At 47.2% G+C, this 11721-nt stretch overlaps 3 protein-coding genes across 3 annotated transcripts; all 3 read right to left on the bottom strand.

Annotated features, from left to right (window-relative positions):
* Positions 1-3005: 3005 nt before the first annotated feature.
* Positions 3006-3531, bottom strand: LOC121274882 (late histone H2B.L4-like). The gene has a single exon (XM_041182272.1). It carries the CDS (start codon positions 3517-3519, stop codon positions 3142-3144), a length of 378 nt encoding a protein of 125 aa, XP_041038206.1. The 5' UTR covers positions 3520-3531; the 3' UTR covers positions 3006-3141.
* A 1082-nt stretch (positions 3532-4613) lies between these two features.
* LOC121274874 (histone H2AX-like) lies at positions 4614-5146 on the bottom strand. The gene has a single exon (XM_041182264.1). It carries the CDS (start codon positions 5017-5019, stop codon positions 4627-4629), a length of 393 nt encoding a protein of 130 aa, XP_041038198.1. The 5' UTR covers positions 5020-5146; the 3' UTR covers positions 4614-4626.
* A 1081-nt stretch (positions 5147-6227) lies between these two features.
* On the bottom strand, positions 6228-7470 carry LOC121274880 (histone H2B type 1-O-like). The gene has a single exon (XM_041182269.1). The coding sequence runs from the start codon at positions 7461-7463 to the stop codon at positions 7083-7085; it is 381 nt and encodes a 126-aa protein (XP_041038203.1). The 5' UTR covers positions 7464-7470; the 3' UTR covers positions 6228-7082.
* Positions 7471-11721: the final 4251 nt, after the last annotated feature.

The raw sequence follows: 11721 nt of genomic DNA, 5'->3' as shown, positions 1-11721 counted from the left end.
CACCTCATCCCTCTCCTCCCCCCATTCCCTCCCCATCTGTACCTCCCTTGCCCCCTTCCTCCCCTGCACCTCTATCCCTTCCCTCCCACCTCCGTCCCTTCCTACCCTCCCTCAGCCCAGCTCCCCTACCCCTTCCTCCCCTCCCCCTCCCATCCATCTCCCCTCCCCCTCCCATCACCCCCTCTCCCTTCCATCTCCCCCTGCCTTCCATCTCCCCCTCCCTTCCATCTCCCCTCCCTCCCTCTTCCTGCTTCCATTCCTCTCCCTCCTGTCCCCTTCCATTTTCCTCACCTCTCCCTCCCTCTTCCTTCCGCCCCTCCCTCCCCCTCTCTTCCTCCCTCCCCCTCTTCCTCCCTCCCCTCCCCCTCTCTTCCTCCCTCCCTCTCTCTTCCTCCCTCAGGTGCCTGGGGATGATGCGGGTCTTCTTGTTGTCCCGGGCCGCGTTGCCGGCCAGCTCGAGGATTTCAGCCGTCAGGTACTCCAGCACGGCGGCCAGATAGACCGGGGCTCCGGCACCCACACGCTCAGCGTAGTTACCCTTCCTCAGCAGCCTGTGAACGCGGCCCACCGGGAACTGCAGTCCGGCCCGGGAGGAGCGAGACCTGGGCCACAGCCGGAACTGTAATGCCCGTCTTTCATCTGCAAGGATCCTTTACTTGAAAAAATATGCTTTATTCATAAATCATTGAAAAGAACATTATAAAACATTTCGAAAGAGTCATCACAGAACGTTGAATAATATTCAAATTCCTACAAATATTATGATGTGCTCTGAGGTGCATCTCTTCCAGCCATTTACAGAATCTGAGAAATTCCTTCACAAAGAATTCTGAAATCCTTATTTAACCCTCTCCCCACTTCCCAATCTCCTCCCGATGCCCTACTCCCCCTCTCTGCCCCCCATTCTCCCTTCCCAACTCCTCCTCTCCACCCTCTGCCTCCCCCCCACTCCTCCTCTTCCCCTCCCCTCCCACATCTCCTCACCCTTGACCCTCCCACCGCACCCCACTGGGAAATTGGATTTGGAAGGATAGGTGCTTGATGGCCAACGTGGGCTAAATGGTATGCTTCTGTGCTGCATACCTCCATGACTCCCCACACCCCTAAATCGTTCATTAGTGAGGTAAGGGAACTGATGATTGCACACTCTGTGCTGGTTGTCATGACGCTATTAGTGTACATAATATTATTGGAACATAATTTTTCTTTTAAAAATAGAGGTTTAGTCTGTGGCTGTGTCTTACTTGGATTAAAGCCAGCTGGTCTGGGTGCCTTGATGTGTACTGGTTCTGAGATGTAAGAGGTGGAGGGCATTTCCATTTTTTTTAATATAGCATTCAAGAGGGAGGGGGGGGGCGGTGCAGAGGTGCAATCTGGCACTTAGCTAGCAGAGACCAAGTAATATCTTAATATGACTAATAAAATTGGCATTATGAAAGGGTGTTTTTGTTCGAAGAGGTGGAGTTCAAAGCGGCTGGTGATACAATGAGAATTTACGTTCAATGAGATGTGCTAGGTATATCAGAGGGCAATTTTGTGTGTGCAGGGCAGAGGCAATGTAAGAACAGAAGCTGCCAGCCCCACAGAAACCAAAGTGAAAAGAATCTCATTTTGAATTCATCAAGTGAAAATGGTGTTTGGTTAATATTGCATTAGTGGGGATTAGTCTGGGAATTTGTTAAAAGCTATGATAGTAGCAATTTGTTGCCCTGTGTATTAGCTTAATGTGTTATAACCTAATAAAATGTTTCATTTAGTTTAATATAAAACCATAAAACCCTGGTGGTCTGATTCCTGAATTCGGAGCATGAATGAATGCATCTCAAACATCCCACTTAAAAATATAGGTCGTGACAGTTATTTAATCTTTCCCTCTGGGATTTTTAAATAAATCAGCTTTACCGACTGTTGGATCATAACACTGCGTCTCATTGGGTCCTTAATGACAGTTAATTCGGAGGCACTGTTATCAGACACCAAGCGGGATCGTTTTTTATTTCAAAATTGAAAAGCCCGCCAGAATATTTGCCAAAGGCTTTGTTTAGAATGTTACATGAATTGAATTGTTTTTAATATAAAGCTATCTTTTTTTTAAAAAGCAATGAAAATAAACCCTCCTTATATATTCTTCTGCACGTCATCACGAATTCCAGATACGCATTTATAATCGGTTTCACTTTAAGGGCTATTCTTTGGAAACGCTTTCTAACTGGCAGGCTCCAAACCGCCTGTACATTGTATTTTGGAACGAGGCACATTGCATTCGTAAAAAGATGTCACATCACAGAGAACGGATGCGATTGCCTTTCGTGAATGCGAAAGCCAGATTTTAGGCTTTTGGTGAAAGGTGCCGAGTTGAAGGTCTGGGGCGCTGCGTGTAATTGGCTTGGGAGATGATTCGGATTTTGTTTTTTGAATTAAGTAAGTGAAATTTAGAGACGTAAGTGAGGGACCGATGAGGCATTGGGCTCATATGTGCTCTTAGTATGGAAATACAAGACAGGGGAAGAATATTATTTTTCATTTGGAAAAAAAAAAGCCATCAATGATGAGCGACTATTCACGGAACATGTTACAGTGCAGAAGCAGGGCAATAGAATCAGGGGTGCGCCGGCTTTCTGGGTGAGCATCTCACCTCACGCCATTCTGATGCCTTCTCTCCCCTTAACCCTGCGGATTGCCCCTTCACAACATCCCTCTTGAACGCCTCGATTGAACCCACCCCCCGGACCACAGTCACACAGCCAGTGCATTCCCACGCCACTCGTGGCGTGAAAACAAAGCAGTTTTCTTTCTCAAATCCTCTTTTGCTAATTGTAGCCGTGCGTATTAGCTTAAATTACCTTTAATCTGTGCACTGATTCTGGAACCTTCCGCCAATGGGAACCGTTTCTCCCCCACCCCCACCCCCACCCCCGATCCACGCCCGTCATTAATGTACCAGGCATGTGAACGAGAGACAACACTATGCAATGAAAAGTGGGTCACAGACGAGTGCATACGATTGTGAGAACACTAATTTAATTGTTTTAGAAAATACAAAACGGAACCTATATAAAAAAAGTCATCGCTCGTCAGAGAGAATATGAGTGGCTCTTAAAAGAGCCTTTGGGATGCTTTTCTGCAAATGTGTCCGTGTTTCTACTTGGAGCTGGTGTACTTTGTCACCGCCTTGGTGCCCTCCGACACGGCGTGCTTGGCCAGTTCCCCGGGCAGCAGCAGGCGCACGGCGGTCTGGATCTCCCGGGAGCTGATGGTCTGCCGCTTGTTGTAGTGGGCCAGGCGGGAAGCCTCGCCAGCGATGCGCTCGAAGATGTCGTTGACGAACGAGTTCATGATGCTCATGGCCCGGGAGGAGATGCCGGTGTCCGGGTGGACCTGCTTCATCACCTTGTAGATGTAGATGGAGTAGCTCTCCTTCCTGGCCTTCTTCCTCTTCTTGCCGCCCTTGGGAGGGACCTTCTTAATGATTTTCTTGGCGCCCTTCTTGCCAGCTCCTGCTTTCTTGTCCTCCGCCATTACCACTTTAACCTTCAGAACAACAAAAAAATAACCCAAAGGGCGCCCAGAGCTGGCATTTTATAGGCACCCCGGGGGTACCATGCTAATGAAGAATGGGCGAAGGCGGTGTGACTGATTGGCTGATTTACAAACATGTCAAATCCTGGCTCTTTCTGATTCGCTCTCTAAACTAACCAATCACGTGTCTTCCTTAGCCCTGCCAGAAACTGTCGCAAGCCTTCAGACCTCAAGCCGCTGGCTCGTCTCTCGATATTTCTCTCTCTCTCTGCAGCTGTCAGGTTTATCATCAATGTCACTGTGGATTCTTAAACGTCCCTGTCAATCTGAAACTTAATGTATTAATACTATACTCGTACACAATAAATACTATTGCAGGGAAACATCACGAGGCAAGCATTGCAACTCTCTGAAAGCAAAAGCAGAAAATGCTGGGAAAAGCTCCGGTCTAACAGCATCTGTGGAGGGAAAGACAGAGTTAACCTTTCCCATTCCGCATAAGCCTTCTTCGGAGTATTTTATCTGCTCCTGCTTTTTGTGATATTGCAAATACCTGACCTCCCCGTGTCACGGAAGCGCTGTGCGATTCCTGGAACTCTCTCCCGAACAGGACCGTGGGTAGACCGACAACACCGGGGGCTGCAGCCTACCCAACGGGAAGCCCGCAAACCACGAACGAGTGAATAATGCAAAAGGAAAAAGAAAATGAACGATCTTAGTTTTGGATGATCTACCGGTCAGATTTCCGAAAGCCGTCACCATCTAGCCACAGCTTAGATCTAAAGGTGGGTCCAGTCATCGAACCCGAGACAAGTACGAGGCTGTGTCTTAATTACAGGCCCCAAAGTGTAGCCCTAACAGAGCTTCCGAGAGTCATCTTCCGATTTTAAACGTAGCTTTGTAAGTAAAGCTTAAGCGCACCCAATCACCACTTGCGACCCGTGGAGGCTAAGTAACCGGCACTCCTTGCTCGTTAAGAGACAGCAGGTAACGCCAACAGCATGGAAATATTAAAATTCAACAAGGTAAATAAAAACAGCCCTTTCACCGATTAAGTGAGTGGCTCTGAAAAGAGCCTTTGGGTTCTCAGTTCAAAGAATGGTCGCTTCACTTGGTCTTGGCGGCTGCAGAGGCGCCGGACTTCTTGGGCAATAGCACGGCCTGGATATTAGGCAGCACCCCGCCCTGAGCGATGGTCACCCCTCCCAGCAGCTTGTTCAGCTCCTCGTCGTTGCGGACGGCCAACTGCAGGTGCCTGGGGATGATGCGGGTCTTCTTGTTGTCCCGGGCCGCGTTGCCGGCCAGCTCGAGGATTTCAGCCGTCAGGTACTCCAGCACGGCGGCCAGGTAGACCGGGGCTCCGGCACCCACACGCTCAGCGTAGTTACCCTTCCTTAGCAGCCTGTGAACGCGGCCCACCGGGAACTGCAGTCCGGCCCGGGAGGAGCGAGACTTGGCCTTGGAGCGAACTTTGCCGCCGCTCTTACCTCTTCCAGACATAGTAGCAAACCGATTACAATGGAAAATATGTTAACAGACAACGCCGATGCCCACCCGCTTTCACCCCCTTCTTATACCCGATGAGGGAATGGCTGGTGCGGGTTATGGTGATTGGTCACTTTTTGTATAGCGTGATATCATGCTGTTCGTGGCACCAATCAGGGAACGGCTCAACTCACCAATAAAACGCCGCCACGGGTCCAATGGAAGGAATCCCAGCGTCAGATTTGCAGCCCCTCCCCTCCCCTCCCTATTGATTTTCATTTGGCTTTACAGACGGGAACGTATTCGGGGTAAAACAAAAAAAAAGTGGGGTCGATTGGAAATTTGAAATGAATGTGCAAAAGGGTGCTGGAAAATCTCAGTCAGCGATTCCGGAGGGCAGCGTGTTTATTCCACAGAACAGTCTCTGCTCGGCCATTCAGCCCCTCTAAGCCGCTCCGGCTCTCCCAATGAGCAACTCGCCAATTGCCCTGAATTTCTCCCACCCCCTCCACCCCTTGATCCTGCACGTCCTGGTAGGGTGATACAGCGCAGAAACACGCCCATCCTGACCGTGCCAGCCATCAAGCACCTATCCATTCTCATCAAAAAACAATTACCTGGAAAAAACTCAGCAGGTCTGGCAGCATCGGCGGAGAAGAAAAGAGTTGACGTTTCGAATCCTCATTACCCTTCAACAGAACTAGGTGAATCCGAGTTCTGCCTACCTATCTGTTCAAATCCCAGTTGCCAGCGCTGGTCTCACAGCCCTGTATGCTACGGAGTTTCAGGTGCTCATCTAAATACGTTTTAATTGTTGTGAGGGTTCCTGCCTCTACCAAACCCTCGAAAAGTGTGTTCCAGATTCTAATCAACGTCTGGGGGAGGAAAAGAGATCCTCAAATCCCCTCTAAAGCTCCTGCCCCTTCCCTTAAATATATGTCGTCCCCCCCCTCCACCCTCCCTCCCTCCTTCCTTCCTAGTTATTACCCCCTTAGCGGAGGTGTCAAAGTTTCTTCCTCTGTGCCCCTCATAATTTTGTACACCTCAATCAGGTCCCCCCTCAGGCTTCTCTGCTCTAAGGAAACCAACCCCAGCCTATCCAGTCTCTCTTCATAGCTGAAAGGCTCAGGCAACATCCTGGTGAATCCCTGCTGCACCCTCTCCAATGCAATCACATCCTTCTGATTTATTTTTTTCAGAAAATAATCTAATTCCCTCTTGAATGCTTTGCGTGACCCGCACTCTCAGTCAGCGCTTTGCAGATCACAGCCACTCGCAGCTCGTTCCGTCGTGTCGCCATAGTTAAATCGGCCGACTATTTAAAAAAATGCGGTCTCTCGCGTTTCGGGAACAGTATTCTCCCTGGTGACTTCGAAATCCTCTTTCAAATCTCCACTCAGCCTGCGCTTCCCCAAGGAGAACAGTCCCAAAGGTTCCAAACTAAATACATAAACAACGCCATGGCCACGAATCTTTTTTTTTCTGCAATCTCTTTTCCAAGGTTTTTTTTTAAAAAAACTGAGTATTGCTGGAATAAAAAAGGTAGAGATGTCTAATCTGTCCTTTTTTCTAAGCGAGATTCCAGCCCTGTACCACCGAACGACTAATTTGGAATCAGAACAACGGGGATTCCAGGTTACATGTTGCTTCAGATCACAGGCAACAACAACAGATCGATGGAGCCGAATGCAAGGTGGCGACTTTATAGGTCAATCGGCGAACATTTAGGGATTGAGGGACCCAAGCCGACGGGACTTGCAGATAACCTGATCCAGGTGAAACTAGAGCTGAAAGGTGACGCTCTTACAGCACATGAAGGGGTGGAGAATCTCTTGCGAGGCAAGGCACGCAAGAGATCAGTGGACAGGAATTAAGGCAGTTATTAACTAGACGCTAAGATCACACTATAAAATTATAATACCCTTAACTGCTGATTGGAGCAGATTGTAACAATTAAGATATCTGATATCCACAGCACACTTGGTGTATGAAGGCATAGCTTGTTCAGAGATGGCGTGAGTGGCTCTTAAAAGAGCCGTTGGGTTCATTACTTATTTCTCAGTGCATTGTCCGTGTTTCTACTTGGAACTGGTGTACTTTGTCACCGCCTTGGTGCCCTCCGACACGGCGTGCTTGGCCAGTTCCCCGGGCAGCAGCAGGCGCACGGCGGTCTGGATCTCCCGGGAGCTGATGGTGCTGCGCTTGTTGTAGTGGGCCAGGCGGGAAGCCTCGCCGGCGATGCGCTCGAAGATGTCGTTGACGAACGAGTTCATAATGCTCATGGCCTTGGAGGAGATGCCGGTGTCCGGGTGGACCTGCTTCATCACCTTGTAGATGTAGATGGAGTAACTCTCCTTCCTGGACCTCTTCCTCTTCTTGCCGCTCTTGGGCGGCGTCTTTTTGATGATTTTTTTCGCGCCCTTCTTGGCCGCTCCTGTTGCCTTTTTCTCATCAGCCATTATCACTCTCAACGCGCAACGCAGAATAAGCACTTAACCCCATCTGAGCTCTCCTTTTATAGGCAACCCTAGAGCGGTATGCTAATGAGGGATGGGTTAAGGCGATCTTTATGATTGGCCAAGAAACAATGATGTCACCCTGTGATGTTCTGTGCATCTATGATTGGTTCTTTTAGACACCCAATTGCATTCATTGATTTTTTTTTTACACACACACACAGCCCCAAGCTCTGGCACCAGTCGGATTGACCGCTTCCGTTGTTTGTGTTTTTAGCAGCCTGCAGGAAATTCTGGCGCCCTCAGCCACTTCAATCAATTCCACCTTTGGAGTCCATGAGCGCCACTTTTTCATTCCGTTCGGATTACATGGGACACACGCCGTTGAAACAAATCAATCGGCACAACCAGCCCATTCATGTTTCTTTTTTGAAAAATATACTTTATTGATAAAATACCTGGAAGAACATTACACAGCATTTCTCAATCGCCATCACAAAAAGCACAATCAAATTCAATTTTTGCACAAGGATCAGGAGGTGCTTCAATACAATCAATGAATATTACAGTCATTTCAATATGCTCATTACAGACAATCAGTCAATGGTATTAGAGTTAACCACATACATCATGTTGCACTCTGAGGTGCTTCAATACAATTATGATACAATTAGTATTCAATGCACACATTCATTGTGAACCGTACAGCCTGAGGGGTCCTACACAATTCCCAGCCCCTCGGCGCACTATGGCAGGAAGGTCTTAGACAGCGACCTTTACCCATTGCATATTTGCGGCAGCTGCCCCAAGCTTTAGTGCGTCCCTCAGCACGTAGTCCTGGACCTTGGAATGTGCCAGTCTGCAACACTTGGTCAGGGTCAACTCTTTGCGCTGGAAGACCAACAAGTTTCAGGCTAGACCAAAGAGCGTCTATCACCGAGTTGATGATCCTGGCGTGTAGGAAGGATCTGACAGGGAGGGCCTTTCTCACCGCCAGCCAAGCTACATCTTGGTGCCTATTGCAAAGTTCTGGCGATGAGGCATTCTGCCAAACGACTTTGACAGTCTGCTCTGGGAACCATCCGACAGGATTCTCCATCTCCTTTTCCCTCAGGGCCTTGAAGACATTACGTGCCGACCACTGCCTGATGGACTCGTGGTCAAAGGTGTTTCTCTGCATACATTTTTTTCCCACGAGGGACAGGTGGTACGGCACGGTCCAACTACTTGGACCAGCCCATTGATTCTCCTCCCTTTCTGTTCCACTTGAGCCTTCTTCCAAATTTCTGCATCTGCAATTATCATTCCAAGAGTTTCCTCCCTTCTCCCTTGTCTGCCAGTGTATCCACATATACAAGTATTCCTACAGCCAGACTCCATGTGAAGAGTTCCACAATCTCACTACTCTCAGTTTTTATTTTCCTGACATTAAAATTGAACTTTACATCAACTATTTTTCGACACCCTCTGCTTATGGTGAAGAATGAGTATGAATAGTATGAGCATGTGTAGTCACCTCTTGCTTCACTTGCTCAATGATATAGAACCTTGGTTGGACCACACCTGGAGTAATGGGTGTAGTTTTGTCCCCCTGAATTGAGGAAGAATGTTATTCCGCAGATGGAGTGCAATGAGTGTTCACCAGACTTGTTCGTGGGATGGAGGGGGTATCCCATGAAGAAAGATAGTAGAAACTGTGCCCATATTCCCTAGAGCTCCAAAGGATGAGAGGCGAACATACGAACATGCCGATTAGAACCAGGAGCAGGTCACTCAGCCCGTCTGGGCTGATTGTAATCTCAACCCCACATTCCTGCCTACCCCCGATAACATAGGGCTAGAGAGAGTGCGGAGGAGATTTACCAGGATGTTGCCTGGGCCTGAGTTTTAGTTGTGAGAGATTGGATAGACTGGGGTTATTTGCCCTGGAGCAGAGAAAATTGAGGGGGGACATGGTTGAGGTGTACAAAATTATGAGGGGCATAGATAGCGTAGACGGAAAGGAACTTTTCCCCATGGTGGAGGGATAAATAACCACGGGGCATAGATTTAAGGTAAGGGGCAGGAGGTTTAGAGGGGGTGTGAGGAAGAATTTTTTTCACCCAGAGGGTGGTGTGAATCAGAAACCCACTGCCTGAAGGAGCGCGAGAGGCAGAAACCCTCATACATTTTAAGAAGTATTTGGATGTGTACTTGTGATGCAATGGCATACAAGGCTATGGGCCTAGTGTTGGAAAGTGGGATGAGAATAGTAAGGTACTTGTTTGACCGGCGCAGGCTCGATGGGCTGAAGGGCCTTTTTCTGTGCTGTAAACCTCTATGACTCTAATCTTTCACACCCTGGTTGATCAATGATCTATCTGGCTCTACCTTAAAAATATTCACTCTGCTTCCACCACCAATTGAGGAAGAGGGATCCAAAGGCTCACAAACCTCAGAGAAAAAAAAATCTCATCTCAGTCTTAAATGAGCAACCCCTTACTTTTAACCAGTGACCTCTCGAGCCTTGCACAAGAGGAAACATCCCTGCACATTCACCCTGCCTAGACCCCTCAGGATCTTAAATGTTTCAATTAAGTTGCCACTTACTCTTCTGAGTTCCTATGGATGCAAGGACATTCTGTCCAGCCTTTCCTGATGAGACAGCCCGCCCATTCCTGACATTATTCTCTGAACTGCTTCTAATACATGTATATCTTTCTTTAAATAATGAGAAGAGTACTGCACACAATACTCCAGATGTGGTCTCAACAATACCCTGCACAACTGCAGCATAACCTCCTTACTTTTGTCATATATTCCCCTCACAATAAATGATAACATTCTATTAGCTTTCCTAATGATACACTATACCTGCATTTTAGCCTTCTGTGATTCATGTGCTAGGACACCCAGATACCGCTGCACCTTGAGCTCTGCAATCTCTTGTTTTTCTATTCTTCCTGCCACAATGACAATGTTCACATTTTTGACGCATTATACTCCAACTGCCAGATCTTTCCTAACTCGCTTAATGTATCAATGCCTTCTTCCTGCCTCTTCAATTTAATTTCCTACATGACTTTGTGTCATCAGCAAATTCAGCAACCATTCCTTCATTCAAGTCATTTATATAACTTGTAAAAGGTTGAGGCCCCAGCACTGATCCCTGTGATACACCGCTCATCACATCCTGCCAAACAGAAAAAGAAACCTTATTGATGTCAACTCTCTGCTTCCTGTTAGCCAACTCTCTGCTTCCTGTTTGCCAACTCTCTGCTTCCTGTTTGCCAACTCTCTGCTTCCTGTTTGCCAACCCTCTGCTTCCTGTTAGCCAGCCAACCTTCTATCCATGTCAATAGATTACCTACTACACCAGGAGCTTTTATTGTCTGCAATAACCTTTGATGTGGTACTTTATCAAATGCCTTCTGGAAATTGAAGTAAAATACATCCACCGGTTCCCCTTTATCCACAGCACATGTGACTCTTTCAGAAAATTCAAATAATTTGGTTAAACATGATTTCCCTTTCACGAAACCATGTTGACTCTGCCTGATTGCATTCAATGTTTCTAAGTGCCCCATTATAACATATTTAACAATAGTTTCCAACATTTTCCCTATGACAGACGTTAGGCTAGCTGGACTATAGTTTTCTGCTTTCTGTCTCCCTCACTTTTTCAATTAATGAGTTAACATGTGCTATTTTCCAATCTAATGGAACCTTCCCCGGGTCTGGGAATTTTGGAAAATTAATACTAATGCATCAAATTTCTCACTAGATACTTAAATGGATAGACAGCGTAGATGCAGTAAAGATGCTTCACCTGTTTGGGGAGTTGAGAACCAAGGGACACAATTTCAAAATAAGGAGGAAGCCCCTTTGAATTTAACAAGGAGGTTTTTTTTTTTACTTATAGTGTTCTTTGGAATTCCTTACTCCAAAGGGCTGTGGAAGCTCAATCACTGAGTACATTAAAAGCAGAGATTAACAGATTCCTAAATACCAATGGCATAAATGGATATGGGGATAGTGTGGGTAAAAAAGCTTTGAAGTGAATAATCACCCATGATCATATTGAATCCTATCTCATTGCTCAATATCAAGTCTGGTCCAGCCTGCTCTCTGGTTGGCATTAGTTCTAAGAAACCATCCTGGAAGTATTCCATGAACTCTTCATCTACCCTACCTATGTCCATGTAATTTTTCCAGTCTATATGTAGATTAAAATTGAGCAGGCTCGATGGGCTGCATCACCTATTCTTGCTCTTATGCTCTT

This window comes from Carcharodon carcharias (genome assembly GCF_017639515.1).
Source record: "Carcharodon carcharias isolate sCarCar2 chromosome 39 unlocalized genomic scaffold, sCarCar2.pri SUPER_39_unloc_1, whole genome shotgun sequence".
Classification (NCBI taxonomy): domain Eukaryota; kingdom Metazoa; phylum Chordata; class Chondrichthyes; order Lamniformes; family Lamnidae; genus Carcharodon; species Carcharodon carcharias.
The sequence above is the reverse complement of the archived record's forward strand: the minus strand, read 5'-3'. Positions and strand labels throughout refer to the sequence as shown.